Below are 18169 nucleotides of genomic sequence, written 5' to 3'. Positions count from 1 at the left end.
ACATTAGAGAACACTCGAGATGTAGACGGTGGTGGTAAGCAGGAATCATCTTGCATTGATAGATGGAATCGATGGGCTTGGCTGATAGTTGTATTTTACATATCTATTTGCTCGAATCATTCCTCCATTAGTGTCAAGTTCTTCATGTTGCAAGTGACTTCCCGTCAATGAATATAACAAGCGTGACTATCTTGGGTGCTGCTAGTTTTTTTTTCTTTACATTAAACATGAGCTCTATAAAATTAGTGATGGATAAAGAGAAACATTCGAAGATTGAAAGCAGAGGGTTGTAATCGCCTCTCCTAGTTAGGAAGGCCATTGTTTATTCAACGGGATAGGCGCCCGCGGCACAAAACCTGCTGACATAACCCACATGATACCCCAACGAGCTCATCGGGACCATCGCATCATTTTACTTTACCTTTTTCTCGAGATCAAGGGTCAACACCAACTCAGACGCCGTTATTTAAAGACACAACACAAATCCTCGGTCTTTTCCGATCCTAATAATGGCCTCCGACCCCACCTCCGCCTCGCCCGCCGAGCTCTACGACTCTGCCATCACCGTCCCCTCCGACTCAGAGAACTACTCCGCGAACCATGAATTGTCCTCCTCGGTCCCATCAACCACAAGCTCACTCATGATGCTTTATAAGCCGCCAAGTGTGTGGGGTCTCCTTCGCGGAGCGGTCATCAACCTCTTCCTCCCCTTCGTCAATGGTCTCATGCTAGGCTTTGGAGAGCTGTTCGCACACGAGGCTGCTTTCCGCCTTGGATGGTCTAACACTAAGGTATGAGTAGTTTTACATAAGTCTATTTGGATTCTATGACTGATTAGCTGCTCCCATTATTATAGATCTTCCCCAACCATCGCCGCTCACATGCAGTGGGCCCCGGTGTTGAAATGCGGGAGCTTCCTTCGGAGCGGAGACGCCCTGGACTGAGGGACACTGCTTCTTTGGAATAAGTGATTGATGTTTCTGCCGTTTGATCCGTTCAACAATGACTGCATTTACGCGGAGGACAAAATCGAAGCATATGTGATTTGGGATCGATACCTGGCTTTCTGTGCACACCTGAATTTAGTGGTTGTACATAGACCTTTTGGCTCAGGGGGGCGTTTGGCGAATTAGGATTTACATTTGCAACCAGATGTTGTTACCATATAGAATATCTAAGTCTATGAATTCCATCTATTTATCTATATTTCCATATTCGAATCTCCGAGTCTCTGTGCCTGTCCTGTACAACATAGCCGTGGGTCAGCATTTACCGCCCGGGCAGAAAAAGTCGCGCCGAACGGCACGAGAACAACTCTTCCGTACTGGCTATCTCCCCATTTCTAATTATCCAAACCACCATGATGGGATCTGTTGGCCTGAAAGGGTCCGGCGCAGCCGCTGCCCTTGCCCGTCAGAGAATGACCGCCATGTCCCGCTCCTCTAGATCTGTCTGTTCTCCCGTTGACTCGGATTTGCAAAAACATCGAAATTGACTTGGCTTTGCAGATGTCTACCTTGCGGTCACAAAGCCTGCGGTTCCCTAGCCAGCGGAGCCAATTGAAATCAGCACTATCCGGCAGTGCTCCCTGGCGCATGACACCAGCTGTTGTCGGCCCGGCCGCAATCCGATTCAATTCCACCTCCTCTACCCACCCCGACGTACTCCCTGAATATGCTATAGACGGCTCATTGAAAAATACGGTAGACATGACTGAGATTACCGCGATCCCGGAGACCATTGGATATCTCAAGGAGCTTGGGCTGGACTTCGGCTGGGGCTTCACGACGACAATGCAATGGCTTATCGAGCACACTCACATATGGACCGGCTTGCCATGGTGGGCTAGTATCGTGGCCGTCGGTATTTTGACTCGTGTGGCAATGCTGAAGGCTGTCATTGGCGCCTCCGAGAATTCTACAAGAATGACCAACGCCAAACCGGAGACTGAGCCCCTCCGGAAAAGGATGTTTACTGCCACGACCGATGGGAACCAGCAGGAAGCCCAGATTTTGAGGGCCCAGATCAACGAGATCAACCAGAAGCACGGCATTGTCACATGGAAGTCATTTATTCCCATGTTGCAAATTCCACTTGGTTTCGGATGTTTCCGAGTCGTGCGAGCAATGACTACGTTGCCAGTGCCGGCCCTAGCCGCGGAACAAGTGGGATGGCTTAAGGATCTGACTGTTGCTGATCCTACGTACATCTTGCCTATGATGGCTGCAGGCACGCTGTGTCTGTCTCTGAGGGTAAGTTGGTCTCATATGGTCTACTATAACTGCGATACTAACCAAGATAACAGAGAGGTGGTGAATCCGGCGCTATGCCCATGATGCAAACTGAAGCAGGAAAGTACATCGTGTATGGTTTCCCTGTCATGTCTTTTGCCTTCATGGCGTTCATGCCGAGTGCCCTGCAGCTCTACTTTGTGGCAAGTGGTATTTTCGGCCTAGGTCAAACTTATTTGATCAACTCGGAGGCCTTCCGGAAGTGGATGCACCTGTCGATCGCCCGGAGACCATCCAATGGACCGAAGTACTCGGCAGTTACCCAAAACACCGAAAGCAAGCCCCTTCGCAGGCTGCTGGAACGGCTTGAGAAGGAAAAAGCCGCGCAAGAGAAAGCACAAGAGAAAGCACGCAGCGAACTAGCTGCCTCCCCGGAACAAGGTGGGAAAATCAGCTTGATTGACCGCATCTACAACAAATTCGGCAAAGTCGGCACCAACTTCTCAAAGTCTGTCTCAGAAAGCATTGGCACTTCAACGGTGGAGCAACGTCTCGCCAAGGACAAGAAGAAGCGCGCTGATGAATACGAACAACAGCGAAAAGACGAGGATGAGCTCATGCGGAAGGAGCGTAACGAACTCCGCCGCAAGGAGCACATGCAAACCCTAGAGAACGAACGGGCCAAGGCAAGCAAGTCCTTGAAGAATAGCCAGACGGCAGCTCGCAAACCCAACGGGCGGCGTGGCTCTCGCCGTGCTTGATCGGCGTGTGTTTAGACAAACTGTAAAATATGGCGCAGTAGCATTCGCATTTTGTTTTCGTGATTTGAAGAGTGGAATTTACTTGACCACAATCTCCATTTGGCTATGTACACTTCTATAATTGAAGCTTTCATTACTGATTTTGCTATTGCATTGGATAAAGACGCGAAGAGCAAAGGGAAAAGCCAGAACAAGTCATATTTACACCCATGGCCATGGTCCAGCCATGTCGAAGGAAAGCAGCCACAAAACACCAAAAGCCCAGGTGAGTCAACTTAAATCTATATCAAGCCGTCTGCATAGGGACCGATTGCAACGGCAACGGCGTCTTCTCGTCCTCAACAAAAGCAGCCCTCTCCAGCTTCTGCGTTAGAGAAGCACAGAAAGTATCCACATACGCCGTCCACAGCGCAGCAAGGAAATAGACCATCCCAATCCAGACCGGAATACTAATTGCAACGACCCACGGCGGCCGGATAGGCAACCAGTCGTCGCGGACGTCATCGGTCAACGCCTCAGGACCCTCCCACGGCTGCCCGCTGATACCATACAGCATCCAGCAGAGCACGACACGCAACATGGTTCCGTGGATGAGGTAGACGGCGAAACTCTGCTTGCCGAGCCAGAGTAGGAGTCTGCTGGAGAGGAAGTCTTTCGTCGAAGGCGAAAAGAAGATCGCGAGGATGATCATGTCAATTGCGAGGGCCGTGTAGCGTTTCCCGACATTGACGTCTGGCGGGAAGATGTATTGACTTGCTTCGAGCATTGCGTTGGACCAGCCGGCCCATTCGGGGTGTTCGCCTGGGTATGAAGCGAGGAATAATGCGATGATAGTGAGCGGGATGGTGAGCATCTTCCGGCCTCGTGGGTGGTCTTCTATCCAATCTTTGAGGGGTGCGTGGTAGGAGAAGTCGCTGAGGAGCATGCCGTAGATGGCTTGCATTTGGAAGGTTTCTGTACTCGGCATTAGCGATGGGTCATTTTGTCTGCCACGAGCACTAAATTGAAGGCTCATATGTTGTTTCCACGAGCAACACTCACCTATATCCTTGGCTGCATCCTGATGGAAATACAATAATAACCCAACATAGATCAAGACCCTATACCGAAACTTGACAAACATAGTCGCCGAAAGCACTAGATAAACCAACATGGACGACACCAGCAGCGGCAGAAGCGCCCACTGATGATCATCGTACGCCATATATCCGGTCGTCCAAGTCGATAAGAAATTCATCGGCAACCGAACAAGCTCCTTCCAAAACGAATCCTCCAGATCCGGCGCGGCATACCGACACCACCAGCAATCGGATCTATTGGCGACTATAAACCCGCCGAATTGCGCAACAGTCCACGAGATGACCAGGGCAATCGTCGCGGGAAAGATGAGTCGTGGCGGTCGACGAAAGGCGCTTTTTGCTATTGTCTCGAATGCGCCTAATGTATCACCTGTTCGCGACAGCTTGAGCGGTTTCAACGCGCAGACGTAGCCGGTTAGGAAGGCGAAGATCGTTACGCCTAGACGGCCTTGCCAGGGGATTCGGAGGATGGGCCATTGGAGGATTCGCGGACTGGCGTCCTCGTTGTCGCGTGGTGAGAATAGATCATAGTCCCAAGCGCGGGCGAGGTGCGTTAGCACTACTAGGAATGAGGCGATTCCTCTCAGGCCCTAGAAGTTAAACATGTTAGAAATATCGTATATTATCTGCTTTCAAGACATACGTCAACCCATTTAACACTCTTCCTGGGATCTCCTTTCACCGATGGATCCCCGGAGGACCAAGGCAAGGCTGTAGGTATTGTATCTATTAAACGGGTGTATAGATTGGAGGGCTGGAGGGAGTGCATTATAAACGCAAGTCAAAGACGTCCAATATCCGAATAAGAATCAGGCTATGAGATAAGAAGGACGACTATCCCACTCCAACCGAAAAAAGAGGGTATAAAAAGAATAGAATGACAGTAAAAGGAACACAAAGAAAGCAGAGACATGTAAGAAACTGGGATACGTAGCAATCCCCTCCCTCGGCGATCCCATCAAGAAAGAGGCTGCCAAGGAAGAAAGGAGTTGCAGTCGACGCGGCCCTGCAAGCGCCAGCCCTGATGTGCTCAGATCCAATCGCATATTCCGTGGGAGACAGGTGGACATCGGACTATGTAGTCCCACATTATTGCAGGAACGGAGAGGAGAACGCCACTCGGATAGCAGCAAGGGCTGCACATGCGCGGTGGCTTTCTGCAGGGTCGAATAAATGATCTACCTCATTCTTGATTTTGGATGGGGATAAAGGATAGGTCTACTATGTATTTCCATTTAGTCCATCTCTGCTCCGTGCTCCGTCTACTGTATGACATTGAGAATAGCCCTAATTCCGAGAACGCCATGTACCCAACCAGACCACCTAGCCACATAGGCAGCAGGATGAAGTTGAGAAAAGCACCACCCTTCTGTGATATGTAGTATCCAGAACATGGCTGTGTTTGGTATGTCGGTTACACTAGGAGTAGACTTGACTGTTTGAAAACAGTAGAATTCGACACATAGGGTATACCGTGAGAGACCACATGAAGAGAATGGAGCAAATAATTAACCCTAGACAATAGCTCCTGTCCAATACGAATCATGTCTGCCTGCACGGAGTACTTAGATGTGTTGTAAATGACACCGGCATTCTTCGCCCCTGCCAAGATCGAGGGCGTCTGGGTTCGATCGATCAAATCTAATGGAATGTGCGATTGATACGCTTGTGTTCTAAATTAAGACTGGATTCAAGTCTGTTCATAGTACATGCATACATAGTATGTTGCGGAAGAGAAGAATCGTGATATCAGAGCCAGTCTGCCGTATCAATTTTCCCCCAAAGTCCAGATCGCTAATTTTAGTGTAGTATTAGACATGAAAAGAAAGTAAAAAATCTCACCAAATATGCAACGAGCACTGAGTTCTCATCTGAAAAGCCTCCTCCCACCTGCACTCCCCGAGTTCCACGTGAATGAGCCTCGAACTCCCAGGTTCTCCAGACTCAATCCCGAGTAGCCGACTCCACCACCTTCACCATCACGCTTCGTTCGCCGTACCGCTTCACGCAAATGCGATGGAAGAAGTTGGCCACGGTGTGGGTTTGGCGGAAGACGGAACTCGCGTCTGGGGCGGAGAGGAGTGGGAGTTTGGTGCGGAGAGTTCTGATAAGTAGGGATAGAGGGTGTAGGTGTACGACTAGAGTCATGTGGTTCTTTTTTAACACCATTGCCGAAAGAGGTTGGAGTGCCTGTGGGGGTTGGTGTGGAGTGTTTTGAATTTGCGTTCGCAGCTGAGGCTTTCGCCTGGGCCGCGGCTTCGGCAGCGGCTTCTTCGGCCTCGAACGCATCGCGCGCAGCAAGGTCGTGTGCTTCGGCCCATTGGGCCTGAACCGTTCGCGCCATTTCAATCACCTCACCGGCGAAGACCTTGGTGAAGCCGTTGACGGTCGTGACCACGCTGGCCGGGACGGATTGTGAGAGGGCATGGTTAACGATACGGCGGAGTGTTTCCTTGCGCAGCTTCGCTCGCTTGAAGAGATCGTATCGCTCCGATTGCATAGGGTTGAAAGCATCAACCAGGATCCTGTCCAAGAGCGAGAATTAGCTTCATCCAATGTTACCACGAAGACAGGAGAAAACGTACGCTAGGTTCTTCTTCTCAGCCTCTGTATCCGTAGCTCCTTCTTGCTGCCCAAACAGCTCTGCCTCGTCGTCGTCATCATAATCGTCCGCATCATCAGCACCTCCACCGCCGCCTCCGCCGCCAGAAGGACCACCTCGGACCGAACCCTCGTTATCGACTGATCCGAACCGTGTAGAATCTCCCGCCCTAGCGCTGAGAGCATCATCGCGCTCCCGTTCCCGCTCTTTCTCGGCTTTACTCTTGCGTCCGCGTTTCTTTCCCCGTGCGGCAGAGAAGATTCCATCTGCGCTTGCTCCGCCTAGACTCCCTGTGAAACTGCCTGTCACGCTACCGGCTTCGCTGGTACCAGCGAAACTGCGATCTCCAACATCGATGCCGTTCGGGAATGAAGTTTGGCGGAGTGGATGCATGCGCTGTTTCTTGCCAATCGGCTGTGAGGCAGAGGAGATGGAGGGTCGTTTGAGGGGATTGGATGACGATTGGTATGGTGGTGGTGACGACATTTTGAGAGGTTGTAGTGGGTAAATGGGCGCGCGATGTGTTGCGCGTATGATGGCTCGGTAAGCTTGTGTTCAAAATAGTCGGCTACGAGAATGCCCAATCTTCTCGGTAGAATATGAGCGCCAGGTGTAGCTCTTTCGAGGGCCGAGGATTTCGCGCTGCGCCGTTGCGCCGGGGGAGGAAGGTCGATATCAACCTCGGGTTGGAACAAAGAATGAATGCTAGTTGGACTGAAAGTAATGTATCTCTCAAAGGACCGTAGATAGCGATATTATTTGCAGGGTTTCGAATGTAGCTCGTTGATCGATTGGAAGTAATTTGGACAAAAGACAAGATAAGGACGCATCTCACCGCCTTCCGTCCGAGGTGGACTATGACACTACATTGAATGCTGTACTCCGTACGCAATCTTAGAATTCGAATTTACACTCTACACTGGAAAGAATATGTTGCAGAAAATGATAGTATTGCAGCTCAAGACGCTTGAATGGACTCTAAAATGAGTCTTCGAAACCAGGTATGATGTATGATCAAAGGAATGACAAACCGAAATTCTGAGAAGCTCGATATACCTATGTTTCAAGATTTCTCGACTGAACCACTGTAACAAATGACAAAAGAATGAGTCGCTCAGCTTAATCATGCGATGCTGTGCACTATGGAAGGAAATAAACGAGATGACACGAAAAATAGAAATAAACAAAACAGAAAGAACTGTGCAAAATTGAATGCCAAGTAGGCAGAAACCCAAACGGATAGAAAGGTCGCACCCGCGAGAAGGAGATAGTCCAATAACGGATGGCTGAAGAACCAGGTCAGCTCAGAATCCCTTCTCTCCAAGTCGCGGTGCCCCCCCTTTCCAGTCATTGCGTTCGTAGTAACGGAACACAAGATCATAACCGTTCAGGTCATGGACGATGCGATCGACACGACGGTAGCCTTCGACATGCTCCATCTTGTTGCTGCGTCGATGAGCCTGGCGCTGAGCGTGCGCCACATCATGCTGCCCATTCGCCTCGTCGAGCTCATCCAACGCGGGCTTAGTCTCGAACAAGGTGATGCTGAAACGGCCAGGCTTGAAGATCGCAACAACCTGCTGGATGATGTCGGCGGTGGCCTTGCCATTCTGAGAGTGCGGAACGTTGGTCTCGAAAGACGCGTACGAACACTGAGGCTCCGGTGTGACATGCACAGTGAAGTAGTGGATCGGGGCGTTGCCATCAGGAGCCGGCACAACGCCATTGGCCGAGAAGCCACATGGAGTGAAGAGGTACGCATCGATGCGAGCATCCGGGAACTTGCTCTTGGAGTACACGTCGGACAGGCCGCATGCCTCAGAGACGATAGTGCCCAGAGCGTGGCCCTCAGTGGTGAGCTCGGGTGGCAAGATGCCACCAGTCTCCTCATCCATGTCGGAGGTGTTGCTGAAGACATCCAGATGATCATCGTCTTTCTCCGAGTTGCGGTGACGCTTCTCGGCCACAGCAGTGGCGTTTTCGAGATAGAACTGCTTCGCATTTTCCTGGTCAAGGTCGGTCATCAGAACCTCGAGAGTCTCATCGTGCTCATCACAATCAGTGCGCAGTTTGGCTTCAGGGAAGCTGAGAACCTTGGTTTCGGTCTCGCGGAAGTCAACCTCCTCCTTAGGACTCGCCGGTGGGGTGAGTACGGTGCCAGGCTCGGTAAGGTAGAGATACCAATGTTCTCCATTCATCTTCCCGATCATGTAGGCGCTGCCGTTGACGAATAACTTGTCCATAGAGCGCACCTCATCGCGCCAGCTGCGGTGGGGGCCACGTTGACGGTCGGGGAAGAGGAAGTTCTTCCGGCTGTAGAAGACTCGGTAGGGAGCCGCAGCCACCGTGATACCCCGGGATGGAGGCGCCGTAGCGCGTGGGAAGCCTGCAAACAGAGCAGCGATCTCCAAGATGCGGGGGAGTCCCGAAAGCAAGGTGGTAGTTCCGCACGTCTTGAGAATCAACTTGTGCGGCCAGACAAACATGCTGGACTCCGACAGAAGGTAGGCGTCCATCTCATCGGAGGAGATAACGGAAAGCACTTGGCAGTTGACCAGGTCCAACATGTCCTTCCAGATTTCCCCGGGCACTTTCTTGAGGCCCTCGGGGCCGGCGGCGCCTAGTTCAGCGGCAGATGGCGCAAACCATACCTCGAGAAGCTTCTCAGGACCTTCGAAGGCATTGGTCGAGTCGAGATCCTGGGTGGCCTCATAGTTGATTGTCAGAGACGGGGTCCCCGCGACGAACGAGGACGGCGAGGTGGTGTAGTTCGTTGGAATACCGACGTAAACCATGATGACGGATGTAGCTTGAGCTGTTGTACTTGTTTGGGTTGAACGAAGCAGAAACAGTGACGTCGGACCGCCCTATGTACTTCGAGAAGATAGGCTATAGAAGCACTGTCTACTTACCCAGACGGCCAAGGGGGCGATGCCCGTCTGAGAAGAGAAGGCCCTGAAACAAAGATTTAACTGGTCAGACCAGGCGGGTATAATCTCCAAACAGACCAAAGGGCTGCTAAGGAGGGCGGAAGGCGAAGGACAAGAAGAAGATGCTAAGAGAAATGGTGACTAGCAGTCGGTACCCTCGTCCTGAAAGATACCGATACCGGTCAAAGTATCGGGTCTAGCAGACGAGAATTCTGCTTTGAAAAAAGGGTATTCGAAAATGTAGGCGTTGGTGACGACGGGAGTCGCGTTATCGAGGCCTAGAGCAGGATGCTGGTTAGAAACAGTGCTATAATAAAAGATAGACATTGGCCGTGATGTCTCGATTCAATGGCTTTGATTGTTTTGGCTTTTCCAAACACAGAGGGAAAAATCACACTTACTTCGCGGGCTTAGACAAGAATCGCAGAAGATCAGTTGGGCTCATGGAAGGCGAAGACAAGTCCGACTTAAATCAGCACGAGGTAGCGGAGGGCCACAGTCGTGAACATCGGCGGGGGTTTGTCTGTAGGACAGTCTCACCCAAAAGCCCGATGGGTGCCCGAGATCAAGGATTGATTACTTGTGGGCTAGAGAGAACAAGGAGTCTCTCGCTAAGAAAAAAATATTGGCAAAGCAGTTTTTGTTGTGGCCTTGGTGACCTCGAGTGGGAGGGGAAGTGCAAAATGTTTGCTGAAGGTCAGCTCGGTTGGTAATGAGTGATTTTCTTTGTGGGCCCGCGGCAGTGTGGGGCAAATCGGATCAAAATTTGTCTGACATCAGGGAAACAATTGTGTTAGTTTCAATTGCAGGGAATATACGGAGTATTGGGGTCTGTAATATGTTACACACAAATTGGGCAAGTTAGAGCTGCAGTAATGTGCAGACTGCCACGCATGATTTCAACCTGTGAGAGACGAAAGAAAACGCCAAAGCGAGGCCCTGGTTCTCACACGAGCGGTGAGACTAGGCAGAAATAAACTTTGTCCCTGAAGACATTACATAAGCTATGCATGACTCAGCATATAACGGGGGGCCCAAGCGTCTATGTATGCGTATTCTACGCAAGCCACTACCAATATGAATTCTACGCAAGCCACTACCAATGTGAATGACAACAGACAAGCGCCACAAAATTATGACCCATGAGAGTAAGCACATGTGCAAAAAGCAAAGCCCTTCGTTTCCTGAGGGAAGAAAAGTCGAGATAGATATCAAATAGGGGAATGCACTAGGATATCCATGGATGGAGTTACCATATAAAACACACTGATCAATGTGTGTGTCAACGTGATTATTTAAGAATGAAACACATCCACATCCTGAATATGTCTACTAGGTATCCATAATCCCTGAACCAACGCCCGAAATAACGCCATGTCGTACGAACAATCATCGGGATCTCATCGCAAAAGCACCCGAGAGATACCATGCGAAAGTTCATGATTCCAAAATGATATGTGCTAGCTGCACCTCACCAGCCTCCACGATTCTTGATGCAATGATATCACCGACTTTGTCAACTAGTCTGGAGCGGAGGTCGTCTGTGACAGTATGACCATTGGTCAAAAACGGTTGACTACTACGCAGCGAGCCCAACACAGCCACAAGTGCACTCAGAACTCGCTCGGCAGCTGGCCGACGAGCAGCATCGTCCAATCCATCGCCGAGGAGTTTAGTATATTCGTGCAAATTGGGAATGACGAGCACTCGGATTACTTCAGAGCCGCCGACAGATTGCAGTCCGATGACAGCACCATAGTGAGCACCGAATGGCTTTGAAGGGTCGAGGAAGGTCTTGAGACAGGAGCGCACGAGTCGAGGCTTGAGCATGTGAGATGAGTGGGAGTACTTTTTGGCGATTAGGCTGAGGAGAGAGGCGGCCATATCGCGCAGAGCGAATGACTCTGCGAGATCCGCAGGTCCGCCGAGCTGTCGACCGATGAGGCAGGTAAGAATGGATGGTACGAGGGATGCGATCTGATGCGGTTAGCGTCTGATCATGTTCTTCTCTGATAGTAGGTTTGCTCACGTAAGGGTCTACGTAAAGTGACTTGTTCTGAACCAGCGCCTCGGCCATGTGCATCACCTGAGTGAGAACGAAAACATTCTTGAGACTATGCGTAACCTTCTCGGCAATGAATTGGACAAAGTATGGCACCAGCTGGTGCAGACCTGGGTCCTCGCGAAGGCTGGAATACCCGGAGGTGCGATAATCTTCGCTTGTTTCGTTCAAGAAAGCACTGCAGACCTTTTCAAAGTAGAGCTGGAGTTCCCTTGAAAGCACATGCTTGACCAGTGGCTTGACAGCCACATCGCCTGTGCCACTGATTGCCGCCAGTGTGGAGTTGGCGTTCGGACCCTTCGAGATCAATTCGAGGTTACGAGAATCGGCAGCGGTCGGGTTCTGGGGGATCGACGGCTGCACACCTTCAACAGCTAACCAGTGGGCTAGAGTAGACGTTAGAGGCTGTACAGCACATAAGTAGGGAAGAGTATTCACTCACCAGTGAAGGAGACTTCGCGGGGAACCTTTGGCAGGGGCGCATTGATCAACTTCTCAAAGTCAACCTCCTCATCCTCAACGTAGAACAGCGGTTGGCCAGGTCCTAGAGAGGCTTCGCCGAACTTCAACGGACGGGTGGAGTCGTAGCCGTACAATGGCTCCACGTCCAGGTTGCGCAATGCCAGCGCAATGTCTTGAGTGGTAAGAACCGTTCGCTTACAGTGGCGCATACACTTCAGTGCTTCCTCCAAGACCTGCGCAACTCGATATTCGACGTCCCGGGCGAGATTCTCGGTCACATCGTTATTGAGGTTGAGGATACCGACGGATTCGGCGACATCGCGGATGTTATCAGGGTTCCAGACAGACATGATGGAAGGCCGTGGTCTGGAATGAATGTGTGTGAGGAAAAGATCGAGATAAATTCGGGTTTAGATAATAATGGTGCTATCGCGAAAAGTGAGGTGAAGGGAGGGGGCAGATGAGGTTTAGGAAGCGAGTCGCATTCTGAGGCCACCGCCAGCGGATCCACAGACTAGACAATAACAGGCCTTGCTATTGAGTCAGTATTGTATCTAAATGGTGGATAAGACGCAGCAGATTTCAATGGACAGAAGTAATACAGTGAATGAAGGAAGATGAAAGCTTGTCGATAAGAGTTGCGCGAGTGGTTCCAAAGTCAGCCGTATAAGCTACCGTACAGCCAAGCCTACATTAGGCTGCTTTCGCTTCATGAAGACATCAATCAATCTTCATTGTGATAAAGAGATAATAATAGTATTAGGTATGGCTAGCCATAAGGTATTAACAATACAGTGCATCTTGAGAGAGCACACAAATGACCCGAAACCAGGTACACAAGAGCGGGGAGTGTTATTCACTGCTCCTCCGGGTATCATAACAGACAGCACCAGCCAATTTGAACTACTGGGCTCCATCCTTCACAGCTTCTTCCTTCAGAGACTCGGCCTTGGGAACATCTGCTGTGGCAGGCTCCTTAGCAGTCTCCTCCTTGGTGGGCTCAGCAACAGTAGGCTCCTCGGCAGACTTCTCGGCAGACTTGCCCTTGCACTTTGTCTCCTCTTCCTTGTCCTCGATCAGTGGGATGAACCTAGCATTCTCCTTCAGCTCCGGACCCTTGCCACCATAGACTTTGGGGATCTGTTCGGCAATTGAAGCAGGGAATTCCCGAGCCAGGTTGGCGCCGTTTGTGATCGGGTGGAACTTGCGCGTAGTATTGCGGCTCAGGATAAACTTCATGGCAGTGAACATCCAGCCCATGATAGCAGGCACATTGACGAAGAACTTCTCACTCAGGAGCTCTGGGTATGCCGTAGCGAACACTTCAATGACCTTCTTCGTTGCGGCACGGACAGATGGATCCATACGGAAGAACTTGACATTTAAGTAATCGTGCACTTGGATCATCTGGTAGGGATCCTCGCCGTCGTACTCGATGACCTCAGTGGCATCCTTCATCTTCAGGTCCTGCACAGCAAGTTCCATGAGAGCGGCACGCCATTGGACGAATCTATACGCAGTTAGCATTGATTGCAATTGTAAATGGCGTTCCATGATGGGTTCTTACTCATCGGTATCCGAGAATGTCGCACTGATATCCTTCACAGCGCCGTAGATATTCCAAGTAAACACCAAGGGCCGTCCGTTCTCCTCGTAGGTAGTCAGGTATCCCAAACCGCCGAACTTGGTCGCGCTGTATTTCGCGGACTCCGCTAATGCCAGCGGGTTCACCTCCTTGCGCCACTTGAGTGCCTTGCTGAGCTGGGTCTCAGCAGCTTTGGCATTGCCTTCGTTTGCGCGCAGGAACTTGATCAACACGTTGACGGTGGGGACATCATTGCTATCCTTGAGTTCTACTCCCCACATCTCAGTGTGGCCGGTGCTTTCGAGGATGGTTGGCAGGCGATTGAACAATTCACCCAAGGCCGGGTTCTTGCTCAGGTAGGCTGGTTGCTCAACCTTGGGTTCTTCAGGCTTTGCGGCTTCGGGCTCTGCAGTGCCAGTGGCAGCGACAGTCGCATCATTTGCAGCGAATTCCTCCTTGACTGGAGCACTGGCAGTTACATCTTTGGCTGCAGTCTGTTCGGTGTTTTCGGCAGCAGTCGCGGGAGTTTCCACGGGCTTATTGACGGCTTCTTCAGGCACAGCGGTCGCAACGGGCGCAACAGGCGCAACGGGCGCATTCTGATCAGCGGTGTCCGGCATGATTGATAGGATTGAAATTGAGGGTGTGTTGAGGTTAGAAGAAATAGGGGGTTTTGATTCCGCAGGGGGTGCAGTTGCCTTGTCAATAATCAGGCCACTAATCAATCCCCACCACCTGTCAGTTATTATGTTGTTTCATGATCGACGTATCACATCCACCTTGAATCTATTTTTGTTTTTCTACTCCGTACATTTCCTATGTTTCTGTTTGTTAACATTTTTTTAAACGTGTGAATATCAATGTTGCACTTGGTTGGGTTAATCTCTACGGAGTACACACTCACACTTCTAATTTTAGATATCTTGCACAGGTCGCAACTTTCAATAGCTTCAATAATTGTTATAGCATTAATATATGTTTCATGTATCCTACGGACCCTGGTACATTATACTAGTATATGTGTTTCTACCAGCCAAATGCTTCTTTAGGATTTACCGCAAATGCCTAGGTATATAAGATAGTATTATATGCGCAGCACATTTCATGAGTACATTCTGAGTGGACAACTATCAAGATCCGAGCCTCTATAACTTTGAAAATATGTCGATATACATATGCCGGATATCTGAGCCATTGTCCGAAGCGGTTTCTATATATCGGATGGAAATTATGTGAATCTCATAGGCCCTTCCTAAAGATAGTTTTTCTCTTATTGATATTGTAACCAGAGGGATAAGAATAATTAGACATTTAGCATCCACCGTCTATGAGGGAAGTTTGAGAACATGTACGATATGAAGGCAATCTTGCCCAGATTTAAAGAGCTACTTATTGAGAAGCAGATAGTTATCTAAGTCCTGCATCATGCAATGTATTTACCATCAAGTTCAGTGCAAATAGCCAGAATTAATAGAGCTGGTAGCTGCATACCCTGCTACCATTCTTCTCCCTTGATCGCCACGATCACCGAGGTTGCACCTGACCTCTCCGTAGGGTTAAGACACCCCGGAGCATTGACCAGGTGTAACCCCTGATATATACTCCGTACTCTGTTACCCGAGGCATCTAGGCCTTTGATACCCTCGGGATTATTGCTTTATTGTTGGGTTAGTGATGTAGGTGATCACCAAAGTAAGATGGAAGATCATCCTAACGTGGAGGTCGCCCACAACCTCGAGATCACACCTTGTCAATTTTTCGGAAGGCCGATCCTAGGAATGTTCAAGGAGCTTAAGGGGGGATCTCTTGGAATTGTGGGGTTTCCCTAGTAGGTACTAGAGGTCTCGAACCATTGCGCCAGCCAACAATCACCCTGGCTGATATGGAATGGCTTCTTATACAGTGGTTAGAAATGTGAAAGCAGTGTTTCTCAATAGGTAACAATAGAATATAATATTCAAAATATCTGTCAGACCTCATAAATAGTCTCTAGTAGTAGTTAATATTCAGCTTCTTCGACCGTTTAATAAAATACCAACCTCACATTGCACCATGCATCTAACATCTCTGCGTGTAACCTCCTAACAAGATTGCATTAGAAGATGCTAATTGAATATTACACTTAAACTAAATTACCACGCAGATTAACTCCGTACAAAGGATAAAGCCAAATACAGTCAGCTTCAGCCAAGCCACATTCGGAAACGGACACATGCAGATGTGACCGAAACTCTCAACCTACATACGCGCAAGCACATTGGCAAAGCAGGTAAGGGATTGGCAAGGTGCAGATGCCAACGATGATAATGTCGTGTTCAATTATTACAAGTTGTCTCTGATGCATATTTTTGACAGCTGTGTTCTTACACACATTGACCGCGTCCCCCACACAAGCTGACAAGCCGAATCAACATTATTGCCATAAATTCTATTCTCTTAGACGTCTAGCAATTAGAGTTCTTCGTCGGTCCCAAATTCACTAGTATTACACTCTCCTTTCCGGGGACTGGTTGGACGGAGGTAAAAGGCAGCGTTGGCGCTAGCCAGCAAGGAAATAACCACTATATATTGTTAGAATGGGAAGCAAGCCGCCGACACACATCACTTACCAAGTACACACTGCAGCTCAAAATACCCAAATCTTTCGACCATAAACCCAGCCAAGATGGGTCCGACTAGTAGACCGGACATCCAACTCATGTTCGTGATTGAAATAGCACGAGAGTACCCTCCGTAGGGACCGAATACGCCAGGATGTAAATCCTCCAACTCATCGACGGTTGCTGCAAAGAACAAATCAGCATTCCAGTCTCTAGAAATGACACCCCAACTTACCAGTAGCTTCCATCGTCCCAACACCCATAAGCAAGCACATAAAGCACCCAATCATAGTCGTACAGACGGCATAAATAATCTTACCCCTTGTTCCCAACGTAGCCCACGGAAAGCGCTCATCACCAGCGACTCCAAGAAACCACAGGAAAGGCGCAACAGAGAGAAACCCAATAGTAGTAGGCACCCTCGATCCCACACGGTCTTTCAAGTACCCAACAAGAGGAGCCAAGACCATCCCCGGTCCTTGTATAGACGCGAACAAAAGCCCGACCGGGAAAACGCCCCAGCCAAAAGCATACCGGACATGCATGGCAATCGTCGACTCAAAGCAGGCGATAAACAACGCAAAGACAAAATAGCAAGTAACCCCCGCCGTAAAGCGACGCTGACGGAAAAGACAGACGTAGAAGCTCCAACCGCCAATTTCCTCTGTACTCGACGACTGACCCGCATCGAGAAGCGGTTCTGTTTCCGACGAGGGTGTCTGCTCCTCGGCGCATAGGGATTCGCTGCTATTTCGATCTTGACAAGCGGTCTCGCGGCGTTTCTGTGGTTTTTCAATCATGAGCAGACGCATAATGATATCCACGACGAGGAACAGAGCCGCGCCCGCCCACGCTGTCCAGTATCCTCCGATTCCGAAGAGAAACCCGGCAATGACGGGACCGGAACATGTACCGGCTGCTACTATGGTCGTGCTCAAGCCTGCTATCTTGCCCATATGTTCTGATCCGATGTTCTCGGTCATTGTGGCCATGCCGACGATGAATAATGCGTTGCTGACAATGCATTGGAAGAAGCGACCGATCAAAAGCCAGGTCACTGGGCTCATTTAGCAATAGGGTGATAGTGCGATTCTAACAAAAAACTTACATGATGTGGTGATCGATAGACATAATACGCTGATCAGCGTCAGTACCAGCAACACCAGTAGTAGGACCTTCTTGGAGCTGGCCCGGTCGGCTATATTCCCGACAAACGGACTCGAGATGATAGATATCAACGCTCCTTCAACTAGAAATAGGGAGGTCAATCGCTGGGTGAGGGACGTGTCTAGCTCTAAGCGGTTCTCGAAGATGTAAGGGAGTAATGGGACCATGAAGGCGAAGAGCATCTCATCTAAAGAAGCAATTTCAGTCATAAGATACGATCCAACGTCTTCGATGTAATCGTTCAAGGCACGAACCTGTGAACAGTGCCATGGACATGCTGCTGAGAATAAACGTATCGGACGAGCGCCAGTGATATCCCCATGTTTGCCATGAAACATGTTTCTTAGGGACCGGTAAAGGATGCATTTTTCAAGGCCTGGTTTATCGCTATTCTGGATTGATTTATCAAGAAAACAAAGCAGGAGATGAAAAAATTAGGACTGAGCGAAGAGGTTCATGCGAAATATATACATGGACCAAAAGTAGATGGCTTGGGAGGCACATCGCCTATATTTTCCTAAATTCAAGGGACTAATGAGATACCAGCTCTCCGTATTTTCATCCCCTGGCTGCAGATCGAATGTTATGATTGCTTTTCCTTATTCCGACCAATGTGAACCTGTCTTCGACGCGCATTGATGCCCAGTGGCTGTAGAATCTCAGCTGAATGTCGATCATGATGTGGGCCAT

At 49.7% G+C, this 18169-nt stretch overlaps 8 protein-coding genes across 8 annotated transcripts; 2 read left to right on the top strand and 6 right to left on the bottom strand.

Annotated features, from left to right (window-relative positions):
- Nucleotides 1-509: 509 nt before the first annotated feature.
- Nucleotides 510-967, top strand: LCP9604111_5464 (TOM13-domain-containing protein; the record flags this gene model as incomplete). The annotated part of the gene is made up of 2 exons (XM_039073277.1): nucleotides 510-791; nucleotides 857-967. 2 exons carry the CDS (start codon nucleotides 510-512, stop codon nucleotides 965-967), a joined length of 393 nt encoding a protein of 130 aa, XP_038928426.1.
- Nucleotides 968-1360: 393 nt separating this feature from the next.
- On the top strand, nucleotides 1361-2992 carry LCP9604111_5463 (membrane insertase OXA1; the record flags this gene model as incomplete). Its single annotated transcript, XM_039073276.1, has 3 exons — nucleotides 1361-1450; nucleotides 1509-2252; nucleotides 2306-2992. 3 exons carry the CDS (start codon nucleotides 1361-1363, stop codon nucleotides 2990-2992), a joined length of 1521 nt encoding a protein of 506 aa, XP_038928425.1.
- Nucleotides 2993-3278: 286 nt separating this feature from the next.
- LCP9604111_5462 (acyltransferase family protein) lies at nucleotides 3279-4840 on the bottom strand (the record flags this gene model as incomplete). Its single annotated transcript, XM_039073275.1, has 3 exons — nucleotides 3279-3946; nucleotides 4034-4661; nucleotides 4715-4840. The coding sequence occupies 3 exons, from the start codon at nucleotides 4838-4840 to the stop codon at nucleotides 3279-3281; spliced, it is 1422 nt and encodes a 473-aa protein (XP_038928424.1).
- Nucleotides 4841-5938: 1098 nt separating this feature from the next.
- LCP9604111_5461 (transcription initiation factor TFIID subunit 11 family protein) lies at nucleotides 5939-7159 on the bottom strand (the record flags this gene model as incomplete). The annotated part of the gene is made up of 2 exons (XM_039073274.1): nucleotides 5939-6596; nucleotides 6657-7159. The coding sequence occupies 2 exons, from the start codon at nucleotides 7157-7159 to the stop codon at nucleotides 5939-5941; spliced, it is 1161 nt and encodes a 386-aa protein (XP_038928423.1).
- An 818-nt stretch (nucleotides 7160-7977) lies between these two features.
- On the bottom strand, nucleotides 7978-9468 carry LCP9604111_5460 (adenosylmethionine decarboxylase SPE2; the record flags this gene model as incomplete). Its single annotated transcript, XM_039073273.1, has 1 exon — nucleotides 7978-9468. The coding sequence occupies one exon, from the start codon at nucleotides 9466-9468 to the stop codon at nucleotides 7978-7980; it is 1491 nt and encodes a 496-aa protein (XP_038928422.1).
- Nucleotides 9469-11040: 1572 nt separating this feature from the next.
- LCP9604111_5459 (TATA-binding protein-associated factor TAF6) lies at nucleotides 11041-12477 on the bottom strand (the record flags this gene model as incomplete). The annotated part of the gene is made up of 3 exons (XM_039073271.1): nucleotides 11041-11580; nucleotides 11633-12051; nucleotides 12108-12477. 3 exons carry the CDS (start codon nucleotides 12475-12477, stop codon nucleotides 11041-11043), a joined length of 1329 nt encoding a protein of 442 aa, XP_038928421.1.
- Nucleotides 12478-13030: 553 nt separating this feature from the next.
- sfh5 (CRAL/TRIO domain protein) lies at nucleotides 13031-14332 on the bottom strand (the record flags this gene model as incomplete). Its single annotated transcript, XM_039073270.1, has 2 exons — nucleotides 13031-13637; nucleotides 13695-14332. The coding sequence occupies 2 exons, from the start codon at nucleotides 14330-14332 to the stop codon at nucleotides 13031-13033; spliced, it is 1245 nt and encodes a 414-aa protein (XP_038928420.1).
- A 1831-nt stretch (nucleotides 14333-16163) lies between these two features.
- LCP9604111_5457 (uncharacterized protein) lies at nucleotides 16164-17845 on the bottom strand (the record flags this gene model as incomplete). Its single annotated transcript, XM_039073269.1, has 5 exons — nucleotides 16164-16273; nucleotides 16322-16495; nucleotides 16548-17369; nucleotides 17421-17666; nucleotides 17734-17845. 5 exons carry the CDS (start codon nucleotides 17843-17845, stop codon nucleotides 16164-16166), a joined length of 1464 nt encoding a protein of 487 aa, XP_038928419.1.
- Between the last annotated feature and the right edge of the window lie 324 nt (nucleotides 17846-18169).

This window comes from Penicillium roqueforti (assembly GCF_015533775.1).
Source record: "Penicillium roqueforti strain LCP96 04111 chromosome Unknown scaffold_13, whole genome shotgun sequence".
NCBI classification, from domain to species: Eukaryota; Fungi; Ascomycota; class Eurotiomycetes; order Eurotiales; family Aspergillaceae; genus Penicillium; species Penicillium roqueforti.
The sequence above is the reverse complement of the archived record's forward strand: the minus strand, read 5'-3'. Positions and strand labels throughout refer to the sequence as shown.